We start from the raw sequence: 25,291 nt of genomic DNA, 5'->3' as shown, positions 1-25,291 counted from the left end.
TAATGACTTTGGTGATACCTCGAGCTCACATTAAAGCACGGTTGATGAATCTTTTGAGTTTGCTTTCCTGTGCACTTAAGGGGATATTTCTCTTGATAACCATCTGTTCTTCAACCAGCCCAGAAATGTAATATTCCTGCAAATGGAAGCCAAACTCCAGGAGTCCTGCAAACTGCAAATTTTGAATGGATTATATTTTTATTTCCTTTTTCCTCCATAATTTTAGTCAGCAAATTACACAGCAGCTAAAACTTGCAAAAAATATAATTAGGTAAAATCGTACTTCAATGGTCAAGAAATCCACAAAGCCTGGCTTACAAAATGAAATATGAAGTGTTTTGAAACATTTTACAGGCTGCCTGTAACAATTATACAAAAGAGTTTAAATGCAGAAGTTGAATGGGAACACGTACTTTAAGCAGCCTTTTTTGGGGGTTAATAATTTTTAAAATTTATTTGTGTTTAATCAGAGTATTTTCTTCTCATAACCTTTTTGACACTCTATAAATTTAATAGAGATGTGTTTCAAGTGCTCAGGTCATGAATACTGAATTTGTTTCTCTCCTGCCTCTTTGTATTTATATTCTGAGACAGTGGAGTTGCCTGGTGACAGTCTCCCCACTTCCACAGCAGCTGGCAAGCCCTCCTTGTCCAGGGAATATGAAAGAACCAGTTAACTAATATTTCAGGCTCTGATTTAAATGTGACAGTCTGGAAGTACCAATACCATGCAGGGCAGGATTTACAAACTAAGATTTTTTCTAAAAGTCTCAGAAGCAATAAAGAAAGAAAAATAAAAAGACCTTTATCACATCTAGCTAACATGCAGCAAAAATTAATCCTGATTAATTAATTAATCCAAATTAGTGCATCATCTAGAGTTTAACAATACCAGACACAAGTGGTGATTATCTAAATCTGTTAACTTAGACTTTCAGAATGCAAATTCTCAGGCTAAGACCAAAGCAACCAGAGCCTTGACAGCTTTACAAGAAACAGTCACCTCTTTAATATTTACAGGACATTTATATCAGATGGCTTCTGAATGCCTATCTGCTGGCCCAAGATTACTGCTTCTGCTGAAGGGCCAAGCACAAGCACCCAAAACAATTTCTCCAAGCCCACTTTGTCCAGCAGCAAAAATAAAAGTTATATTTGATAAAATCAGAGCTTATAGCCAACTGAATTAATACCCAACAGTATTAATTAGCATACTAAGCACCTTCATTTTAAAAAATCCTTGTTCAATTAGTTTTATGATAAATTTTTATGTAATGTTACATTTTCTACTTCCCTGTGTCAACCAAATAACTTTTAACTTGGTCGTTGCTCTGAAGAAAACCAGCATTAACACTTTAATTTCATATTGCTTTTTAGCAAAAGTGTATTAAAAAGAACTTGTGCAAAACCACAATGTGGCCATGGCAATCAATCAACTGCATTACAGAACCTATAGGAATTGCTAATGAAAACAAACAGTAATTTCCAACACACTGCCAGGTTTTTCACTACTAGAAAATACTTTGAGTTTTATAAACGTTTTCCAAGCTGCCTTATTTTTGTCATTTTTGGGTTTAGTGATTTGAGTTTAGTCATTTTAGGTTTAATGATAGTTTGGCCATTTAAATTTGGTAATAATCTATCTTTTCTATGTCTTAGAGAACATTTTGCCATTGTTTAACTTTTAAAAAATTTCTTTCCAAACTTCACCAACCACAATAACTTCAGACAGACATATTGCCAGAGAGATACATAAATCACTGCAGAAATACATTCACTGTGAGATGGACTGCCACATACCAGGTTTAATCTGAACTGACTGAAAAAGGACATGGAACAGAAGTGTTGTAGCCAGCCATAAGTTCCTGAAGTGTTGTACTGAGGAAGGAGAAACAACAACTCTTCTCTTGAGCAACTGCATAATTGCCCAAACTACAGAGAGAAACCTTCTTTGTTACACATGCAACAGTGAATACTGATTTCTAAGCCTCAAGCTATGTAACTTCCTAATGTTTCAAACTCTGACCCCACTTTCATACTCTCAGTGTTGACAGTCTCCACGTGCCCACGTGTGACTGCAGTGGAACAGCTCCCAGACACTGCTGTGTCACCCACTGCACAAACAGCCTGTGAGGAGAACCCCAGCACAGCAACTGCCCAGCTCAGAGCCAACAGAGCTGCACCATCACCTGGGGCCTGATGGCTTCTGCTGCTGCATCTCTGCTTGGCTCAGGATGTTTAGTGATCTGTATGGCACTGAAACAAAACAAACCACTCTATCCAACATGAAATGCTGAAAACCTCCTTCTTGAATCCATTGGTCCCTGCAGTGCAGATGTCACCACAAATGCTTTTGGGCATGTGCAGTAAGATACAGCTTATCTGTCATACCATAAATCTGATTCATCCATGTCCTTATCAACAAAGGACAGCAAACTTCACGAGCATTTCTGGGGAGCTGATTTCATAGTGCTGCTCTGCTTGTAGCTTTTCCAGGGTAGCCACACTTAGAGCTTCACCCTCGCTACACTGACAACCCCAGAAACCTGGGCTATGAAACAGAACTGACCAAGAGTTTCCATGGTCACCAACACATTCCTGAGCTTTGAGGGATGCAAGTTCAGATATTAAAAGATCATACATAAGAGAGAGCAATAATTGTTTTATTGGGACACTTCAGAACTTGGCCTTGTACCCTTCAGTACTCAGCCTCACCCTGAGCCATGCAACACCTCAACTCACCACTCCTGTCACAGCTGCCCATTCTTTCAAAACAGTAAAACAGTACAAATCTGTAAGAACAGGTAAGCTGGAATTCAGTTTAAAAAAAAACAAAAAAACAGACATTGGTCACAGTGAGCCTCCCCAAAAGCTGCAGCATCATTGAGGTCCCATGAAAGCCTTCAACTAAAGCATTAAATGAGAGGAAAGTTCATATGAACAGGAAAAGCATCCAACATGCACCCCAGCAAAACATTTCTGTGGAGTCACAAATGTTGATCACAGAAGTTGGACTTCTTGAATACCATTCAAAACTTAGTGGGGGTGAGGGGAAGGAGGTCCTACCATGGAAAAATACATCTCATGGAGCTAATGACCGTGAGATGAAAGAAAAACAACATCACAGTGTGTTCAGCTGCTCAGAATGACTTCTCTCTTCTGGAGGAAAGTTCATTAACTGGACAGCATCAGGCAGCACAGCAGAGCCATGGATGTATGGACACTTGCAGGACTGACCTAGTTCATGGTGCAATGCTTTCAGTTACCATTGGCAAAGCTCACTATGCTGTGTGCAATGCTGTAACAAAAAGGAGGTCTCTGGGAAAGTAAGTTTAGCACATTTAAAGCAGTGCTGCCGGCTTGAAGAAAAATTTGGTTTAGATAAAGAGGAGTTCGCTGATATTGAGTGCAGCTAGACAGGAAATCTATCATCTCACTAAAAAAATTTAAAACATTTTTGCTACTGTAGAAAAGGCAAGGGTATCAAAAGGATTTTTAACAAAAAAAAAATGTTTTCAGACACTTGATACTTCCAAGATGTATGAGAGCATACATCCAGCTATCAAAATGCTCCTGAGAGAGCAGAGCAGTCCTGAGCAGGAGCAGTTCTGAGCAGGAACATTTCAAAATCATGTCACAGCCCTGGAAATCTGGCGTATATAAACTCAGCAATTTCACTAATTTCCTTTTTCTTTCCCTTGCCCAGCTTTAAGAAACCACAAACTCCCAACTAAACTTTCAGGCCTTTTCAAAGCTCTGCAGATTCGTTTCAATCTGGCCATCCTTAGCAGCAGATTTGCTGAAAACAATCTTTTTCCTTCACTGCCAATTCCAAAGGTAATCTAAAACTGTAACTTGAGTCCACCTGTACAAACTCAGTCCACAGGCTGATGATCCAGGCAGTGCTGAAGTGCAGCTGGCCATCCACGCTGGGAGTGGGATGCTGGGGAAACAGTTCTCACAAATGTGACAGACGAGAAGGAAGCTCAAGAGCTGGGGTGGCTCTTACCACACACCAGCACACCTTGAGCTGTACCTGTTCTGTTCTGTTCTTATTATCTCATTCCATGTCTAATTGGCTTTCTAAGCTCTCTGCTCCCCAGCTGCTTTTTCCAGGACTGAATTCATACTGCTGTTCCACTCTCATCAGAAGAATTTCAAGCATCAACAAGTCATTTCTGAAACCTCCCCTTTTTGCTAAACTCTTATTTGTGCTACATCCAAACACCCTTTTTGAGAAGAGAAATTTACTCACTGAAACCATCATTTATTCATTGAAAAATAAACATATATCACTAACTCTAGTACCACAACACCATTCCATGCCATAATTGTTCCATAGAGGCTCCACAGGCTTTTCTTCAGTGACCAAACTAATGATGAAGTTCTCTCCATCTTTTTACACAAGTATATATGTTTAATTTTTAAACATGAAAGATTAAATTAGAAGCTACCCACACAAACACAACTCCCTTTAAAAAGGCTCAAAACACTGTATTTACAACTGCAAGTACTCACGTTATTACTACAACCTTTATAACAGAGCTTAGGTTTGCTTCAAACAAAACAGGGTTCTCAGCGATAGAGGCCCAAGAAAAAGCCCTGCATACAGTTAGTCTACAAAGAATTAACTGGATTAATTAGCAAGGGATTTGAGAAGCAGCTTGGAGCTAGAAAACCAAAACACTAAATTGTTTAAATACTTTGGCAATGGATCAAGGTTTCTAGGCAGCCCTATGTTCCATTCTCTCCTTTTTTTTTTTGCTCGGTGTTTTAACACATTTAACCTGACGAGGTACTTTTTCATGAGATATGAATGACACTGTCAAAATACCAAAAAAGAAGATGTGAATTAAAAAATGCCACAAGCTGTTAGCAATTCTGCCAACATGCATGAGCCCAGGCAACATTAATTAAAAATCAATAGCTTAGGACATAAATAGCTCTTATCTCTGTTATAGTATATCTCTAACATAACTCTTTATTAAGGAAAAAAAAAAGGGGAAAAAAAGCCAGTGTCTCTGCTATTATACTGACTGAATTGACCACAACAAAGCAAAAGGAATAAGGCAAAAACCCTGAGCAAAGAAACCCTTATGAGAAAGGGAGGACAGGCATATGAATGATTGGAATGCCTCAGCCTGGCACTATCATTAACACACAACCGGCTGGAAACAGCCACCCTGCAAATACTTGGAGAACAAGTTACCAGGAAGAACATTCCATGTTTTCAGTGCTAATATGATTCTATACAAAATCCTTCTTGCCAAGGAAACAAAAATAACATGCACATCTTTCTGTCAGCTACAAGTTAGTAATCTCTATCTTCCTGAGTTTATTAATTGGTATTTTTATTTTGCATCTCAAGTACAGATTGTAAATTCTCTGATAATTCTAAAATAAAGATGAGAAAAAGCAGGAAATTCCACTCAACCTTTATTTCTTTTAGCAACACCATCTTCAAACTAAAGGGACATTACAGGCATCAAAGCTAAAAGACTTAAGATAAGTAGGAACTTAAACCACAGCTTTCAACAGCTGTTTTCACACTGAAAGACCCAAACCCATTTTCTAACACATCACCTAAAGCCCAGCAAGCTGGATGTGCAGTCTGGGTCTGTCATAACTCCCAGACAATCATGGCAATTTAGATTTCTGCAGAATTTCTACAGAAAATTAACATGAAACAGAAGATGTAAAATCATACTGCAATGGAAATGCTAAGCTTAGTTTTCTTTCAGTCTAACAACTGCTTTATTCAATGATTGTTAATGACAGGCATATCAAATGCCTCCATCAAGACACAGTACTCTACAATCAATGATGAAGAATTCAAACCAATGGAAACATTTCACTGTCAGCTGGATTTTGAGTCCTGCCATGCACCTGTACTTCAGAACCCATTCCCTGGTCATAATCCCAGCTCCCAAGAATTTATTGACTGAAGTTCAGCACAAGAAAATCAAAGGTTCTATTCATAAAGCACAGACACCAAGTGTCAGGACAGGGAAACAGAAGATTCCACTTTTCACAAGATCTTTTGCTCCAATTTTTCATTGAGCTAGTCAGAAATGATGTATTTCATTCTGAACTGTCCAAATTCCATTCCAGCTATTGCCAATTTCAGTCAACCTTTAAGGTGAACTGAATACAAGGTTTTGGTGCTGCATTTGATATAACACAATTCTTCATCTAGAAAGTTAATTATGCAATCTTAATTTTTAGTAGGAGGGGTACATTAGAACACGGAACTGCCATTATTGGAGTTCCTCTAAACAGAATAAATTGAAATTGCACCAAGTTCCCCCAATGATGCTTTTTGTCATTGTAAAAATACAAACTAGCATTTTATTAACATTTCAACCATTGTTTTCCATGGAAGGTTCAAGAAAACGAAACAATCTGAGACTTCATTAAATCATCAGTCTCCATTTTACTTGATCATTATAAATAAAACTGAATAGAAGATGCACAAGTAATTTGTAAACTCTTTCAAAGGATCTGATTTACATTTTTCTTCTACAAAGATGAAGATGTCCCCATAACATGCTCCATTTGTGTTAAATATTAAATTAAGACACTCATACTACATATATGGCAAAAATGGAATATATTTTTTATATGTTTTGGAATTACTTTCAGCAGTCTAACACTGTTTATAATACTGGTGCAAATACTGCCACCAACAAAGAAACAAACATTAAAAAGGTGTCCTTTAAGCTTCCCTTTAAGGCATCTACCATAATCGTATAATTTGCTCTGGACATCATTAAAATGTAAAGTTAATGAGGATTCAGCTGAAAACAGAAGAAATGTAACCTATTTTCAGGCAAAACTTCTAACACTGCAATCAGAGGGAAAACCTCTTTGATGTCTCTTTGTCTCTTCTCATTAATTTTCTTTTGGTTTAAAAAAACACAAAGGCTGTTTAAACTAAAAAATGCATAGAAGTTTAAACATGGTAATTATAGTTGAGCTGCAATGAGGTCATTAGGTTTTTAAAACTTTGAGATAAACAAAATTGAGATGTATGACTATTTTAAAAACATGTCAATACTTAATTTTAATTGTCCATGTGACTGATACCCACTGTATTCTAAGGATTTAGTCTAGATACAGAATTGTTTCAAGATGATTTAGTGAAGGACAGAATCCCATGGCCAGGGTAGAGCAAAGCAATCAAGAAATACATCAAAATGAAAAGCTGTAATTACTGTGTTACTGGATGCCACATTTAATATTTCTAAGTGCAACAAAACACACTTTTTCCATCCATGCAAGAGAGATGGCAAATTGTGAGATTTTACTACTCCTTACCTCTATGGTTCACTAAGGAATAAAATAGTGAACAAGCTAAATAATTCTATTTACTCACTACATCTATTCTTGTTTATGAGCATTGCCAAGGTACACACAAAGCTGCACCCTTCTGTTTCAACATGCTAATTCTTTCCAGCAGAAAATATCTTAAAGTGGCATCTTTAATTACACAATATTGATGCAATCTGATATACTGTAGTGGCAGATATTTTCAGCAAATAATTTACAAGCAAATTTTCCCAAACACAAACTAAAACAAATTTTTACCACTACTGTGTACAAAAAGAGATGATAAATCATCACAAAGAGAAGGCCTTAAGCCACAAATACACAGGGCAAATATAACCTGATCTTTAGTGTAGAAGGAATTTAATCAAAATGAAACAAAATAAGCATATTTATAACACTTTTCTGTGTGCCAGGATCACCCCTAGATAAAATGGAATAAGATGAGATCAATATATTATTTTGTGGCAAATGTAAAAAAAAATAGTATGGATGTTAATGCATTTGTGGACAGAGGCTATAGCTTTAAGAGAGGGTCATTTACCCTAATTAATCTTTTTTACGTGTTTGATAAAACTCTTCAAATTAAACTGAGTCAATGACCAACAGACAAGTACCAGATAAAACCAGAAACTACTTTAGGTGCAAGTAGTGCAACCCTAGAAGAAAATTTCATACCTGTCTCAAGGAAAGTTCTGGGGGTTGTGTTTTGGTTTGGGGGTTTTTGCATTTGACCTTTCCATGTGTTTTAGGATTTGCTCACCTTGCCCATCAAGGAGCTCTGTCCTGCAGAGGTACAGCCAGTCCTAGGGCATGAGCCAGCTTCTGCTCCAGCAGCACTGCTGCTCCCCCTGGGACCCTTCCCTGCTTGTGTGCTCTCCCTTAAAGCCAGACTGACACACACACAAAGCACAGCACGGCACTAACACCGAGTCACAGGTACAGCTCAGCAACACCAACAGCAGCCCTGACTGGGCCCTGCCCACACTGGGCTGCTCCATCAGCCACTCTGCCTGCACATCTGCACACCAGCCTTGGCTCTGCTTTGAGCATTTTTCATTGGTGTTTCTCCACACAGGGATCATCTGCTTTTAGAATCTCTGGAAATCCCCAAATTCCTTACAGACAGGAATTAGAGTCTTACTTTAGGGGTGTAACAATGTAAGAATCAATTCATGAAGAGGTCATGTTACCACTATTTATATTCATAACTACGTAGTTTCAAAGTAAATGGTTCTTCAAAGGAACTAAATATGGGATGGAGTTAACACCTGTAGAATGCAATGGGAATTGTGAGTCTAATTCCCTTCACCACCGCTTAAAATCCCAGCATAAATTCTAACAGTGGAAATTCCAGTCAGGAAAGTGCTCAGAAAAAACTCTCCAGAACTATAACTCATTCCACATAACAGATTATCAGTATCAGTTGTCTCTTCCCAGCCCTCTACCCAAGGCTATCACCCTCAATATGGAAATTCACCTTCCTTGCTTTCTATCCTACTCTTCCATGAAATAAGTAACATTGAAAAAATATATAAGAAGTTGCTTTTATCTTAAAAAAAGACACAAAAATCATCTTCCCAGGAGCCAAAAATCTGTCAGCATCTGGAATTTTGACAAATAGCTCACCAAAACTTGGTAGCCCTAGAAGGACCAAAATGCAAATTCTCTGGTAGCACAGAAGGTGGAATTTAGGATTTGTTTAGATCTTGGGTTTTGACAACTGCTGCTGTAGTAAAATAATACTCTTGCGTTAATTTTACACTTATTTGATAATAATCTAACCTCAAATCATCTCCTTTAAACAGCATTTCAATTTATAAAAAAACCTAACACCTAAAACACAAACAAACAAAATATCAACACAAAACAAAACCAACAAAAAAACCACAGGAAAACCTAACATCATCACTTTTTGTTCATAACAAAAAATACCACAGCAAAGGCAGGCAGCCCAGTACTGCCTTGGGCACTCTGACAGGCCTCTTTTTGAATTCCAGTTTACATTCTCTTCTTGCAAGGAACTCCCCATAACAAAAAGAACCAGCAATAAAAATAGATCTAGTTCATCTTTTATTTCCCCAAACTTACTTGTCTGAGTGCTGCACTCGAAGCAGAGCTCTGTTAAGTGCTCTAAAGCACTTTGCAGTGCTCTGCTACAACTGCCAACCTACACAAGAACAGAATAGAGACAGACACAAATTCTAAATGCCAGTATTTCTATTGAAAACGTTCATAGGAAGCAACTGTGGATGGACCAGTCAGTGACTTATGGGACCGGGCCAACTTCAGGAACCTCCCAAAGTCGCTGTTCTTAAATCTCCAGGGAGTCTCCTTTAAAGTCATTACTACTTTGTTTCTTTTTCACCTGAATGACACTCGAATTGGAAGTTCTTTACAGCAGTGTCTGTATCTAGGTTAACTGCTGATTGCAGATGCACTAAGCTTTGAGCAGAAGTTAACACTCATTAACAAGATTACCTGTTGTGATTGAGAACAACCAAAAAACAAATCACCTTGGAAATGCTTATGACTGAGAACAACTAAAGTTAAAACTACTCCCTTAAGTCACACACACACACACCCCTTTAACATCAACGTTTGGACTCTGTTCAAAGTTCAATCTCTTTGCAGCTACTGACATAGCAGCCCTACCCTTAAAGCAGCACAGTAAGAGAGAGTTAATTGCAACAAGTGCTTCACCAAATTCTTAAATGCTTCAAATACTGAAATCCTAAATGTTTCAGTAGTACTGGGTATCTAAATCGAGGCTCTCAAGAACTCTTTAAAAGGAACAACCACTCTAATCTATAAATTCAAGAAAATAAGTATAGCTGGTGAATGAAAATAATTTGCTAGAATCACTAGAAAAACCCTCCCTAAGAAAGTTTCAGTTTAGCAGTTAATTCCAACCTGCAGTTAAAAAGGCACTAGCTGTCAGTCAGTTTTCTCACCCAACTCTATCATGAAAAGAAAAACTGACAGATCACAGGAGCTTGCCTTTGTAAACCAATTCGGGAACTTTCATGCTTCTTATTTGTTAGGTTAAAGGTTAAATTGCTGACCTCTGCCCTCCTGCTTAGCAGCCTTTCCCTTTTTCTGTAAAGCTTTATTTTGGGGCTGTATTTACATGGATTAGTCTCTTTTCACGCTAAGAAGGAATCTGTTCACAGCCAAAGCCTTAGTTCTGGTTGTACAAAAAGCAGTCACAATTATTCAGCAGCAGACAATGACCATATTGTGGATTTACAAAAAAACCACCTCAGCCATGGCAAGTTCTGTCCTTGCTGCACAAAACAATAGAAGAAAAATCTTATCAAGCATTCAAGAGAAAGCAAACAAAGCAGGCCCACTGTGAACTTGATGAAGATGTCAAGCTCCTTTAAAAAAATATAAATCAACAAAAGAGTTTAAAGTCTTGTGAGTGAGACTTTCTGTGCTGAATTTTTCTGTCTAGTTAAACAGTGCCAGCATAGCAATATACTGCAGATTAGTAAATACTTGTGAAATAGGAAAGACTGTAGACAGAAGTAGTTAAAGCATGAAGCAAAAAGGCCAAAGAGCTCTCTTCCCACAAAATAGCTCACAGCAACAGAGAAAGACTCAGTTAGATTTGATATTACTGGTTTGGGTGTTTATTAAATCTAGTACTATCAGATAAGAACACACCTAAAATGTGATTTAAAAGATAAAATATATGACAACTTGCAAAGTTACAGATTCTAGTATTTTTTTCATAAGGTAAGTTTCTTTTCAAATTGAGTTCTGTATTTCATTTATACTGTAAAAACCAAACTGTGAACTGTTTTCACAGAAAACAGCTCAAACAGTGCTATTGACTTACCCGGACACTGCAGTCCCCAGCAAGCTCTTTGTTAAAATCTTCCACCTTGTTTGTACTTAGAAGCAAAGCAATCAAATGGAAACAGAAAAACAAAGCAGCAGCTTAGGAGAATTAGAATTCCCAAATACCACCTACCTACTTAGGTTTGGTTACTTTTCCAATCCTGCTTTAGGAAGTTCGGTGCAGCAACAAACACTGCAAAGATGGGACAGGAAAACTCGTGACATGGGAATTCCAGCCCCTTCAGTAGAAGGCCCTTAGTTCATGGAAAGAGACCTGAATTCTACACTTCCTTTGATATTTCTAAACCTTCAACATTTTATCTATTTCTCAATACAGAATGGGCAGATTAGAATCAATAAAATGCTTTCATCTTAAAAAAATAAAAGCTGCACTGAGAGGTACCTGGGTAAGGTTTACAAACCTTGAATGACCAACTCAATCCTAGCCCAGTAACTTTGCTTCTGTTAAGAAAACCCTTCATCAGTACAGGAGGTACTGCTCTGCTATGTAATATTATAACCTATGCCAAAAGATAATGGTAAGGAGCAGCAGAGTGTCTGACAGAGACAGCTGCTAGTTCTCTCTACCTGTTAAAGTCCTACCACAGAAACCACAGTGACAACTGTGGAATAATTTTAAGGCCCAAGTACATTGTGACTTCTCCCAGTAGAGTTAAGGACTTCGATTAGTTTAAGTTATGCATTTGTGATCTACTGGGAAGGGGGGGAGGGAGGGAAAGAGCTATTACAACCCAAGGCTAGAACATGAAAAGTAAAGAAGGAAGTACTTAAACTACTCACAAGCTTCTAGTAGGAACAAGATTAGTAGTACATGCTACTCTAGGAGCCAATTCAAATGCAAATTTCATCCTTTCACTCAAACAATGATAAACTACCTCAGAGTTAATAGTTTCCTTCTAAGATTCATCTCCCTTTTCAACCTATCGGTATGTTTTCGAGAAAAGAAAGAAGCACATGGAGAGTCTTACAGCAAGACCTTTTAAATTCTGTCATAAAAGAAGTAGCATAAACTACATTTCCTTTCCTAATCCATTGAACATTTGTTAAACTCTAACATACTCACACTTTGTCCATGCGGTCGCGTTTAGGCTTCTAACTTACCATGGTTTTTAAAAAAACACTCAGAAAGAAATCCTTTAGCTGTACTAAACCATTTCAGCTTTTTCCTTGAACACACAGCAAGAATTTATGCTACACTCACAAAAAGATGAAAGATGAGGTCCTTGGAGAGAAAGGCCTTTTGGCACACTACATGGTAAAGCTACAGATTTGACATACTTTTATAATGTCTGCTTTGGCAAGAACACAAAAACCCCACACAAAAGCATGGTACGTCCTCCCAGACAGGGGTGTAGGGGGTGTTTTAGTCTTGTGAGCATTTACTTTCAAATGCTCTTACTTCAGAGACTATTTTGATCGCTTACTTTAGACTAACAAATTCTCTTTTGCTATATGAACAGTTTGACAGTCAGACTACAATTCTCCTCACAGCCCTTTCTAACAAGAGAGACTCTTTGGCTAAGGTCCAGCAACAGCCTTAAATTTGTCACATCCTATTTTTGATGAATGATCTGCAGCAGTTTTAAGATCATAAAGTGCTTTGAAAGTTAAAAGAAAAATTTCACAAGTAGTAAGCTTTCACTTTCTTTATAAAGGCATTTAAACTAAATTTGCTAGGAGATTCTTTCCACTTCTGCATCTCAAAAAACCTGCACAAAACAATCTGCTGTCTGAGATTTAAAATGTAGGAAACAGCTGCAATGTACTTCTCTACAATGTGTCCATAGCATAGAACTGGATATCAAGGAGTGCTTAAGTGAACTTAAGCAGTTATCTTCTATAAAAGAAACAATACAAGTTCTTTGTAATTTACTACCTCAGCTTCTGTGAAGTTTCAGTATTATGAAATGCCATGACAAATACAGAAATCACGATCCTATAAAATGCCTTTTTCCTTCCTTTACACAAAGATTAAAGATAGGAAAAGAAATTCAGTAAAATAGCAGTATTTCATAAAAAGCTTTCAATTATCCAAATCATGTAACAATTCCAATGCATGAGAGAAGACCATGCACCAGAGACATAAAACTTCTTAGTTTTACTTTGAGCCAATATTTTCCCTTAAGTATTCCATTTTTACAATAGAACTGTGGCTATTTCCCCCTCTTTTTCTTAAAGTAATTGTGTGGGAGCTGGTGAGAAGAATTAGACTTGCAAAGTTCCTATGCTTGACATACTTATACCTGACACACACAACACAGATTTCTCACTAGATAAATTCCATGTACTGTCACTGTAAAAACACAGACTCTGTTCTTTCTATTCTAGTTTGCAGCTTCTCACTTTTGGTGAGAAGGCTTCAGGCTCTGGAGGAATGCATCCCCACAAAGAGGAAATCAGGGGAGAAGAGGCCTCTAAGGGTGAACAAGGAGCTCGTGGACAAACTAAACACACACAGGCAGCTTCCAGAGGGTGGAAGCAGGGAAACATGGCCTGGAAGGAATGCAGAGGAACTGCCTGAACAGCCAGGCATCAGGTTAGGAAAGCTAAAGCCCTGCCAGAAGTAAATCTGGCCAAGGACACCAAGGACAACAAGAAAAGCTTTTATAGGTACGTTGGCAATAAAAGCAAGAATAGGGAAAACATGTGTCCTCTCAGAAAGGGGAATTCCCAGCTTCCATTGAAACATCAATCATTAGGCAAAAAAATAGTTTGCTGTTGTCTTCTCTTAAGGAAAGATATTTCTAATAAGAAATATTCATCTTCATGTGGCCAGTCAGAGTTGCAGCTATCCTGCTCCACAGTTCTCAAAAAAGAGACATCACATTTACTTAAGAAAAATCCATGTTTCCAAGTAAGACTTATGAATTCAACAAAGAAAAGCACAAAAACCACCTTTAAATACAGCTGAATGCTGGAATTGTATAATGCACCAAAGACTTCATGTGCTAAAAATATGCAATGCTGAGCACATTATTTCACATGATCATTATTTCTAAACAATCTTGAGGGGAAAGGACAGTGAGAGCACAGCAAGCTGATCCAGTCATCATTTCCACTCTCAGTTCACACATTTCACTGTGGTTTGGCAAAGTTCTGCCTGGACTGGAATGAAACAATGTTTGCTTTTCCAACTTCTTTGGTTTCAATGAAATTTTTCTCTTTGTACCTTATTAAGTGTACGAAACCTTCCCCAGATGATCCTGAAGCTTGATCCTGAACAGGTATGAGGTCAGACCAGGTTCTTCATGGTTTTGAAGCAGTTTGGTCTTGTAAACCACCAAGGATGGAGATGCACAACATCTCTTGAGTGAGCTGGTGTAATCCTTGACTCCTCATGGTGAACAGGCTCCCCATATTCTCTCAGAATGTCCCTTGCTCCAGCCTGTCACTGCACCTCATCCTCCTGCCACACACCACTTGGTGAGCCTGGATCCCTCATCCCAATGGACTCCTGGGGATGGAAGGCTGCTGCTCAGGATCCCTGGAGTCTCCTCCAGGCTGGGCCAGCCCAGCACTTGTCTCCTCACAATGAAGTGCTTCAGCTCACTCACCATCTTTGTGGCCTTCCATTGGACTTGGTCTGGTTTATTGGTGTTTTTCACGGAATCCAGAACAGATTTTTCCCTTCTGCAGTTGACTGTGAACTTTGAAATACATTAAAGCTTAACATTTCAGTTGGTACTTCACAGTCACATGGCAAACATCCTTTGCTCCTTTCTGACTTTTCCAATTTGCTCCCCCATCCCACCAGGGCTGGGGGAAAGGGCAGTTGTGTGGGGCTGAGCTGCCAGCTGGGGTCAATCCATGACAGCTACACAAATTTTTGAATAACAAAACGGAGGCAAGTTTTACCATCCCACAAGCCAGACAAACCCTCACACTAGGACAGTTACAGCTTTGGAGCAATTCTTTCTCCTCAAGACCAAGTCAGAAGATTTATATCAGAATTAAGAGCATTTTAAGTATCAATAGCACTATTATACTAGACATAATCTTCAAAAACAGCTGCCTTAGTTAATTTTGAGATCAATTAAACAGGGAGAAATTTTAAGTTTTAAACCTGCCTGATAATTTGCTTCTTATACAACTTCTATGCATTTTACTTTTTTCAACAGTAGCTCCTTCATGGCATGTAACATACATCCCCTGACTGCAAAAAAAGAGAAGTTAATCTATATTCTTGGGGTTTTGGCATGGAACAGACAGCCAAAAAGTGGACACAGACTACATGGAGGTTTTAATTATTAGAACTTTTTTACTCTCTAGAAAGAATGTCTGAAGATTTTGCACCTACAAGTGCATACAACAAACCTAAAAACACAACTAAGTGAAACTCCCACAGAATCAGTTGGTTTATAGAACAAAATGTATACTAAATTCTCCAATTAAAAACCTGTAAAGTAGTTTCCGTGCTTTTTAACCCACCTTCCCACAGCAGGGAATTAATCCCTCCAGGGGGATGCAAACAAACTTCAAAGAGAAGATTATACCCAGACACTAGTACTGTACAATGTAATGTTTATGGTCAAATTTGTTCAGATTTTCTGGCACTAGAATCCAGGTCAGATGTGCAGAAACAAAGACCAGTTATTAACAGGGCTCCTGCAGTTCCATCAAATAGCTGTGATGGCACAGAGCAGTAGGACAAGCCAAAACTGTATTCCAGTTACAGCTCCTAGGAGGCTTTGGCAGGGAAGGAAGGAGTTGCAGCTATTTGACTTTTGCAGACTGTAACAAATATAGATATAAAAGGATGTAAGTGGCTTTCCAGTCAGTAAAATACAAAAATCTTTTCTATTGGTTCATTACACCATATCTACAACACACACGTGATTGTTTAATCAAAGACAAAAGAAACACTACCTCAGTATGTGCTGACAAATCATAATTATTGAATTTTGACAAACTTCCTTTTTGCACCATTCTAGAGACTGAACTCTCATAACAGTATCTTGAACTAAATTTTGGCATTAGGAATTTCAACCTTTCCTTTTCCTGCTTATTTGATCAAGTTTCCCAGGTGAGATAGAAGCGCAATCAAAAATTCCCAAATGTACTTACATGTTGGTTTCAGCAGTTATGAGATTTCTCTACCATAAATATAGGAATACTTACCAAAATAATATTACAGAAAAAATACTTGTGTAATTTTGACTTGATAACAATGGTAAAAACAGTTAATCAAATCACAAGCTGCATCCATGCCTAATTTCCAGATAAAGTCATTTGATCAAAGTGAGAATTCTGGGAGCAGATAAAAATACTTCTGTAAACAAGTAAGAAAGAGGAAGTAAAACCAAATTCCAAACAAAACGTTGTAAGTGTATTTTTTTGGTTTAAAACTACCCCTTTTTACATGAGCAGCAAATACCAATCTGAAAAAGCCCTTACTTTTTCAACCCTAATCAAGAGAAGAGTTCTTTCCATTTTAAAAGATGAAAACACACAAAACAGTCAAAGAAACCAGAAAACTGTCCACAATCAGGTACAGAAACATAAATCTCTCATTTTTACATTTAACTGTAAAAGATTTCACAGAACCAGTAATTGAGATACTTTTAAAAGCTAGAACAGCATAACGTAAAATAGACTTCATAATCTCACAATACATTGTTCATAAGAATAGTTTTAGCCAAGGAATAGGTAGAACTATAGTGCAGAACAGTACCTTTCCCAATGCAGCTGATTCCTGAGTGGGTCACTTCTGCATACACCTCAAAGGTAGTTTCTGGATTTTGTCTGAAACAAAAGGAAGGTATTTAGCACTCTGAGAATTTGGTTTAAGTGCACTTGCAATGAGGCAGTCAGAAAGGGTTCTCAGCATGCACACAGGACAATGACAACTAGAGAATCTCCATTTCTTCGGGATGATTTCTCATCGGGATGATTTCTCATCAGACCTTTGTCAGGTGATAAACACAGGAATTTTTTCAGGAAAAACAAGTCTTGGAAACTTCTCACCAAACTGAAAAGTCACATTGTCCCACACTGAACAAACAGCACCCAGACTCACATTTTCATTATTGTGACCATGAGTTCACCTTCATGACATCTATTTGCCCAGGAAAAGAAGAAAACAAAAAAAGTATCTGCAGTCAAGAGGAGGCAAAATCACTTTCTGCACACACTACTGAAAAACTTAAGAGGCTGTATTTAGGATGAAGACAGCACCCCTTTTTAATACCTGTCAAAATATTTCTACCACTTTGTCAAGAAAAAGGCCATGCTGGAGAATATTACAAATGCACAAGGCTTGGTCTCATGAGACTCCAAAGTCTTAAATCCAGAAATTTGCCAGATGCATGGAAATAAGTGTGACAGTCAAAATCCATTCCAAATTGAGCTACAAGATGTAAATGATGTTTGAGCAATGAGATTTACTTTGCTCAAGAGTTATAAATATACCAGTAGTAAAAGTAAAAAGTTAATGATATTACTTCAAAACAAACAAACAAACCATTTAGTGTATATTTTCAGTTCTTACTAATTTAACTCCCTAAGTGATGCTCTGGAGCTACATCTTGTAATGATCATGTAAAGGCAGCAGGTGATTATATAAGAAAGAATATTTTGAGTTAATTCCTGACTAACAATTTTAGCTACTCCAGATATTTATGAGATTAAAGAGACTGTAATCCTGAAATAAGGATTTTGCAGGTCTGAACATGTGACACTTTATTCTTAGACCTTCTGGTTAAAATCAAGAATCAAAATTGCATAATTACTGTTCCAAATTTATGGCTGCTTGTATAGTGATAATATTGTCTCCTATGTGTTAATGCAAACTAACATTAGAAAACTGCTGTGGTATAATTTACTTGTGAATTTTGTAACTTTCTTACAGCTAAGGACAAAAATTATGACAAAACCCATAAATATATATGCTAGAATTCCTAACTGAATGATAACTTTAAAAATTAAACTCATCTTACCCAACATTTGAAACCAAACATATAAGCATATCAAGGAGTTCAGCTTAACTTTTCAGAGAATTTCTATTATTTTTAATCCTACTTTAACACCAAAAGGATTAAGGAAAACATTTCTAACCATTCCACGGGCCCACTTAGGCCAACTCAAGTGGCTCTAAGCCAAACCCCACACCTATTTAAACTGACAGAAAAGCTACCATTGCTTTCAGTAGCACAGGATCACACTCCTCAGTTTTACAGAGCACCTCTCAGGAGCAACAATGGTTCACAACTCAATTAATGGTAATTTAATTTGCCACCAGCTCCCAACTGATTTGTCTTAAGTAGCTGTTTTTTCAGAAAACTACACTCATAAGTTATGAGAAATCCAAAGTCAGCTAATATTGTGCAATATAAACCGAACTTGCAGAATTCTCGAGGCACCACTCAAGCTGCAGCACATACCCTGCAGACACTGGGCTTTAGCTCCAGTCCACAGTCACGGGACGGGGTGAGGATGGAACCACACCCACAGAGCAGCAGAAATGTATTTTTCCTTTCACACACATTGCTGGGCAGCCTTATCATACCCTCCTTGTTTGTGTCTTTATTTTTAGCACACTGTTTCCTTAATTAAAAGTTTATAAACTTTATATTTTTACAGCTAATGGTTAAAACAACAAACACCTTTTTAGTATTATGTTAGAACCCATGTTCAAATTCTTAAGTGAAAGCAACGTGTAACACAGCTGGCAGGAGCACAGACTATATTCTAAAACTTTCAGACAAAAAGACATCACATTTTGTATTTTAATTTTCCATGACAAACGTCCACTTATTTCTATGAACAGTGAAATTAAAGTAGCTTTCCCAAGTGAAAAACTCAGTATTAAAGGCTGCATTCAACAACCAACAGCTCAGTATGAGAATGAACCCTTGTTGGATTGTGGATATTTTATAACTTTTCAGAGGCATTAGGAAAACAAGTGACTATAAGACTTCCTACGGTTTGCAAATACAGCATAAACATGATCAGAAATGTGTATTCTGGAGCCCAGTGTCACCTGTGCATCACACAGAAACCCCAACCCCTGCAATCCTCCACAGCACAAGAGCCTTGAACACACACACCAAGTATTCCCTCCTCCCAAAAATCACTTACAGACCCACGGGCACTTAGCAACTGAACAATAACATGCAATTTAAAAAAAAAAATACATAGGACAGAGAGGTACAAAAATACATAGTACCTCATTTATTTGAGAACTAGGTAATTTCAGAGGGAAATGCAATACTTCTCTGTAAACACAAACTTAGGAAGGAGCAGTATGAGAAAATAATACTTCTGTGATAAATGCCAGTTGTAGGAATTACTTCAAACCTCTGATGTAGAAATAACATCCATTTAAAAGCAATCAATATGAAATTCAATTTTACACTGAAATAAGATATTTCAAATAAGATATTTATGTATCTTTTATGATCAAATATTGTAGTTTACCAAACTGTAAGAGATTTATTCAGAATAAAATTAAATCAAGCCCTTCTCCAAAGCTGGATAGCTGGAAATACATACTTTACATCTCTACAGCCTATTTCAATTCTGCCACGAGCATTTTTTGTACACATAGGAAAATGCAGTAGCACTTAGGACAGAAAGTATCATTCTGCTTAAGAACTGAGGCATAAGAGAGGAGTCTGACACTGCCTGATAATTGTCTTGTACCATGAGTTAGCTGCTCAACCCTTGCAGAGAATAAATTATTAGCAGAAACCTGTAATCACTAATTCAATTCAGAAACTACAACTGAAGCCTTGATTAATTTCCATACATTTAACTTTTTTGCCTTGTATTCCCTAGGTGGATAATATTTCATCTTAGTATATAACAAACATTCTGTTAAATCTCTGAAAGCTTTCCCAGATGTACACTGGGCATCTATTGTGTCACCAGAGAAATGCAACCACCTCTGGAAAGGGACATGGCAACTGTTTTTATAGTGCAATGCCATTCTGCTGAACAGATTGATATTGACACATTATTAACAACAAATACATAAGAAATCCTTTCTGTTTTTTAACAAGGAGTACAGAGGCTCTCGAGCAGTGACAGCAGCAGGTTAACAAGGCTCCTGTCCCACCTCACCTGGCTGGCACAGAGTGCCTGGCACCTTCCAACAGAGGATTAACCCAACACTCAATTTAGCTTTTTTTTTGCCTGCAGCTATACAGAAGCCAAAAGCTTACAGGACTGCTGGCAACTCCTTGATTTCTTTCACTTCAGTCTGATGCAGCTACTGATAGTTTTCTCTAAGCAATCCTTCACTCAAATGACTCATTATTATACACCCATCAGAAATCTAACTGACAGATATACCCAGGTTTCATGCAGAGTCTATCACAATGTGTGCAAGGGATCCTGTGCCAAGCAGTTTAATATCCCTCATAGTTATCAACCTACTGCAAGAAGCAAGAGATGTGACTGCTGGATGTTTATTGGGGCTCCAGCATACACTGGTGACACCCCTAAAGGAGATGTGCTTCATCCTACCCAGTTACCAAACATTTCTCTCATTCACACTTCCAACCTGTCCCAAAAAGGAAGTTACTCACTAAAATTAAAGTCTTTACTGGATTAAACATCCAGCTCAGAAAGGCAGACCAGAAAAGCCTCTTACTCAGACAGGCTCTCTCACTCCATATTTTTAAGACTGTTTTGAAATTTTGTTCTTACACTACTCAGGCACAGTGTTCTGTCCTAAGTGGAAAAAAGCACTTTATTAAGTGTTGCCCAAGGCAAAGTTGCTTAATCGCTCAAAATGCTTTCTCACAAAGTCCAAGAAGAATGAAAAGCAATGTTTACCTGGGTTTATTACCTCTGTTACTCTGGTGATTGGGAAAGACTTGGGTTTTATCTGCAGTCTTGAAAGACAAGTTCACACTGAAAGACTTTGCACATAAAAAGTCCTTAACTCCACTGGCTGCATGAAGTATTTCTAACAGCTACATCTCCCTGACACCAGTTTCTAGTTGGAACATCTCACCTGCCTGATGACATGCTCATTTAGCAAAGTCTACTCAAAGCCACTGAAATCCAATCAGCGATGGCAAACACAGATTTTGGACTCAGTGTGCACACAAAAGAAACTGCATTTAAAGTAAGCATCAACCTTTTAATAGATTTAAGATGAGGTCATCATAAGAAGTCATTTTGGACCATAATCTTGAAATGATCCAAGCAAGGCTGACTGCTGCAGGGTCTAAAGGTGCATGTTAGAGATACAGCCTGCTCTGTTGCCAAAATACCTACAGTTTTCAATTCTACCTGAATTTGACTGTAAGAGTTTAATCAGTTTCTCAGGCTTTCATTTCTCTGCAGCAACAGTTGAGAATACATACTCCAAAAAGGTGCAAAATTCATGCCCACAGTGTGGTTAGGAAGGAAGGAGGGCTCATTTCTTTCTGGAACCAACCAATTGCCACAATGCTATCATTACAAACACTCGTTATCTGCTTACATTTTCCTGAAATACCTGGCTGAAAAGACACGTTTTCATCCATCCAGCCTATGGGCTTGGGAACTTAACGGTGTGTCATCACACAAACTATATCCCCTCCAGTCTTGTATGCAAGTTAAATAAAAGAAGTGAAAAGCTAAAGCCTAATGTAATCCTGAACAACACTGTGTTCAAGACGGAAATGGAAATGCTCAACAGCACCTGCTGAATATGCTGAATAAAACAGGATCTACGGGGTTTCTCCACTGTATAACCCTTTCACACACAGAGATGCCAGCACTCCTGCTTGGCAATGGCTTTATTACACCTCTACCTGTGTCCGAGGAACTGAATTTTCCTGGAATGGCATATGAACGAACTGAGATTTTGTTGTGACTATAGCAAACACACCAACAAGGCTTACCAATAAATCAACCACCAGTTTTATGAAAATTAAAAAAAAACAAATATTGAGGGCATGGATCTTCAGGCCCAGTACATCAATCACTTGCATCACTCTAGTCCCTCCCCCAAACCCCTCTGCTAATGCACTTTGGCTATCTCCTAGCCAGACTGTAGTCCTTCAGTCAGCACACCCAAACCTGGGCAAAGAAATTTGCACTCCTTCGACCCCTCCACACCCTCGAACAGGCGTCGGCTGTGCTGGTAACGAAGATGTTCCCAACACAGCACCCCCGCCCTCCCTCAGGCCTGCACCGATAACGTTGCAGTGCCGTCCCCGCCTGGCCCCGAGAGCGGGAGGGGCAGCGGGCTGGCTGTGAGGCAGGGTCGGCTCTCTCCCCTCTCCTGGGGCAAGGCCGGAGGGTCCCGCCGGGGTCCTGCCCGGAGTTGGGGTCGAACGGCCCGTCCTGCCCGTCTCCCCGGCCCACGGGGCAGGGAGCGCTCTCTCCCCTTCCTTCTCCCTCTCCTTCTTGCCCAACCCGAGGCCCGCGGGCTCGGCCGGGGTCCCGCCCGCGCGGCCTCACACGGAGCGGAGGGAGGGCGGGGAAGTCAGTCCCCTTCTCGCTCTCCCGAGGGCCTGAAGCGGGGCTGGAGAGCTGCGGAGGGCACTCACTTGATCCTGGATCCCATGGTCTCCGGGGGGCCGCATAGACCCGGGGCGGAGCGAGACACGGGCGGGGGCCGCAGGGCCGCGCTCTGTCCGCCGCTCGCCCCTCACTCCATCCCGGCCCGCGCCGCGGCGCCCCGGCCGAGTCACGGCGCTGGGGCTGCCGGGAGCTGTAGTGCGGCGGGGCCCGGGGCGGGCGGCGCGTCCCTGGCTGGAGGAGCCGCCAGGGGAAGGACCGGGCTCTGCTCGTGCTGCCGAGCCGCAGGAAAGCAGGCAATGGGCAGAAACTGATACATAGCAAGTTCCACCCGAACACAGGGAGAATTGCTCCACTGTTCGAGTGACCGAGCACTGGAAAAAATTGTCCCGAGAGGGTGTGGAGTTTCCCTCATGGGGAATATTCCAGAACCGTCGGAACACAATCCTGTACCGTGTGCTGTCATGACTGGACAGGGAGGTTGCACCAGATGCCCCAAAAGGTCCCTTCCTACCCGAATTACCCACTGTCTCTGTGACTGCGGCCGGGAGTCGGCAATGGCAACGCGGACTGGCCCCGTTCTTCCCATGGACATTCACACGAGAACCCCGCGGCGGTTCGGGCGCCGGTCCCCTCAGGGAGATTGAGGCGGGAACCCCGCGGCGGGACCGTCCCCGTTCCCCTCAGGGAGATCGAGGCGGGAACCCCGCGGCGGTTCGGGCCCCGTTCCCCTCAGGGAGATTCAGGCGAGAACCCCAAGGCGAGACCGTCCCCGTTCCCCTCAGGGAGATTCAGGCGAGAACCCCGCGGCGGGACCGTCCCCGTTCCCCTCAGGGAGATTCAGGCGGGAACCCCGCGGCGGTTCGGGCCCCGTTCCCCTCAGGGAGATTTGAGCGGGAACCTCGCGGCGGTTCGGGCCCCGTTCCCCTCAGGGAGATTTGAGCGGGAACCCCGCGGCGGTTCGGGTTCGTTCCCCTCATGGAGATTCAGGCGGGAACCCCGGGGCGGGACCGGCCTCCGTTCCCCTCAGGAAGATTCAGGCAGGACCGGCCGCATTCCCCTCAGGCCTCCTCAGCAACCCCGCCGCTTTCAGCAGCTGAAAAGCGGCCTGGAGTGACACCGAACAGCGGGGCCTGGCCGGGACTGACGGGGCCGAACCGCATCACCAGTTTGATCCTGAGCCCGGGACATCCACTGATAGCCAGGTCAAATGAGGACCAGGACTGCCCATCTTAGAAAATCCTGTGCAGATGGGAGCCGTCACCACGGGCACATGGGCATTCGATGCCAAGGGCCCACAGAAGTCAAAGGAAAGAGGCAGAGGGAAAGGTGCCCTGGCAGAGCTGGGACAGGACATTGTGCACTGTGGGACCAAAGTGGCTGAAAAGACAGTAAAACATGGCTAGAGAGAATCTCAAGGCCAAGCAAGATCATAAAGAGGACTGGAGATTTCTCAGAAATGGAATGCAGTCTGCTGAAAACATGTCTTACATTGACTCAAAAATTGCAGATAGACAGCTTTTGAAATGTGCCGTGTTGGAGTTGGCAAGCAGGAACAAACAGGTACCCAACTATTTAATTAAACATGATTTACGGGGAGTTTTCAGGAAGGTTTGGAGCATCTATAGTGTAATGTAGCATTTTTAAACTTTATTTAGAGTTGAAGATGATCTACAGTGAAGAATGAAAGAATTTTTCAATTGGTCTTTAAAAGGCTTCCAGGGTGCAAATCACTGTGGACACCAAGTGCTTGGCTGAAGAGCCTAGTCAGCTAGAAAGATGGGAGGAGTATTTCCCATCCGAGATCCTTTAATACCGTGTTTGCTCCCCAGAGAGCCTGGGTAGGAAAAATCATGCCACCCTCATTCAAGTAATACATTTAAAATGTGTTAAACACTATGCAAAAAGTCCTGGAAGATTTATTCACAGTTACAGTAAGTCAAAGACATGTTCGGGGAGATGAGGAGGAGTGTTTCTAGTACTAATTTGAGTACTTGAGATGAGGTGCTTCCAGCACAGGTTCCACCCACAGCCTCTGCCACAGGAGCCATGTGTAAGCTCAGGGCTCAGCGTTCAGCCCTGGCTTATTCTGTGCTGTGGATACACCTGTCCCCAGCCCAGAGTCACTGTTTGATCTATAGTGATGCTCCCTGTCTCGTTCAGTCACTCCTGTATCTGTGTAAAGTAGCTTTGTAACCAAAATTACTGCGTCCAGACAGGGATATTCCAACCCTTTAAACATATCGGTGCACTAAGGATTGCACATCTAACCATCAAATGGTGGTGAGTTTATAGAAATATTGTTAAAATCAGTTGCAAAAGCAAAATAACCATATGGTCAGTAATGAGTTAAAAAATAAGGAAGCTGGTAAATGCAATGCTGGGAAAACAGCATTTTAGGAGTGGCTTACAGAATTTCTTACATTTCATCACTGTTACATTTCATCACATGTTCCTTTTTTGGAACATGGATTAACATTAAATTTAAGAGGTAGACTCACAATTTTAGTTTTGGTCTGTTTTGTGTTGTGAGCTTTTGAAAGATTTAAATGGAAACTTATTAATATGAACAGATGTAGTAAATATTTAATGGGGACATGTATGCAAGAGTAGTAAACTGGTTTATATTTCATAGTTTTTA

At 40.1% G+C, this 25,291-nt stretch overlaps 1 protein-coding gene across 7 annotated transcripts in view; it reads right to left on the bottom strand.

The window, feature by feature from the left end:
• Window positions 1-22,832, bottom strand: part of DENND1A (DENN domain containing 1A) — a 147,639-nt gene extending 124,807 nt beyond the window's left edge. For 5 of the 7 annotated variants that reach the window (XM_088177649.1, XM_088177653.1, XM_088177650.1 and 2 more), the window contains exons 1-2: window positions 17,210-17,244; window positions 16,865-16,935 (exon numbers count right to left, since the gene is read on the bottom strand). In XM_088177649.1, the coding sequence (XP_088033775.1) occupies window positions 16,865-16,935; window positions 17,210-17,229 (91 nt within the window). In that variant the 5' untranslated portion in view covers window positions 17,230-17,244. Of the gene's footprint in view, window positions 1-16,864; window positions 16,936-17,209; window positions 17,245-22,679 lie in introns of those variants that run through there. The other 2 variants (XM_088177648.1, XM_088177651.1) reach the window with 1 other exon arrangement.
• Window positions 22,833-25,291: the final 2,459 nt, after the last annotated feature.

Source organism: Sturnus vulgaris, chromosome 22 (genome assembly GCF_052056855.1).
Source record: "Sturnus vulgaris isolate bStuVul1 chromosome 22, bStuVul1.hap1, whole genome shotgun sequence".
Taxonomy (NCBI): Eukaryota; Metazoa; Chordata; class Aves; order Passeriformes; family Sturnidae; genus Sturnus; species Sturnus vulgaris.
The sequence above is the reverse complement of the archived record's forward strand: the minus strand, read 5'-3'. Positions and strand labels throughout refer to the sequence as shown.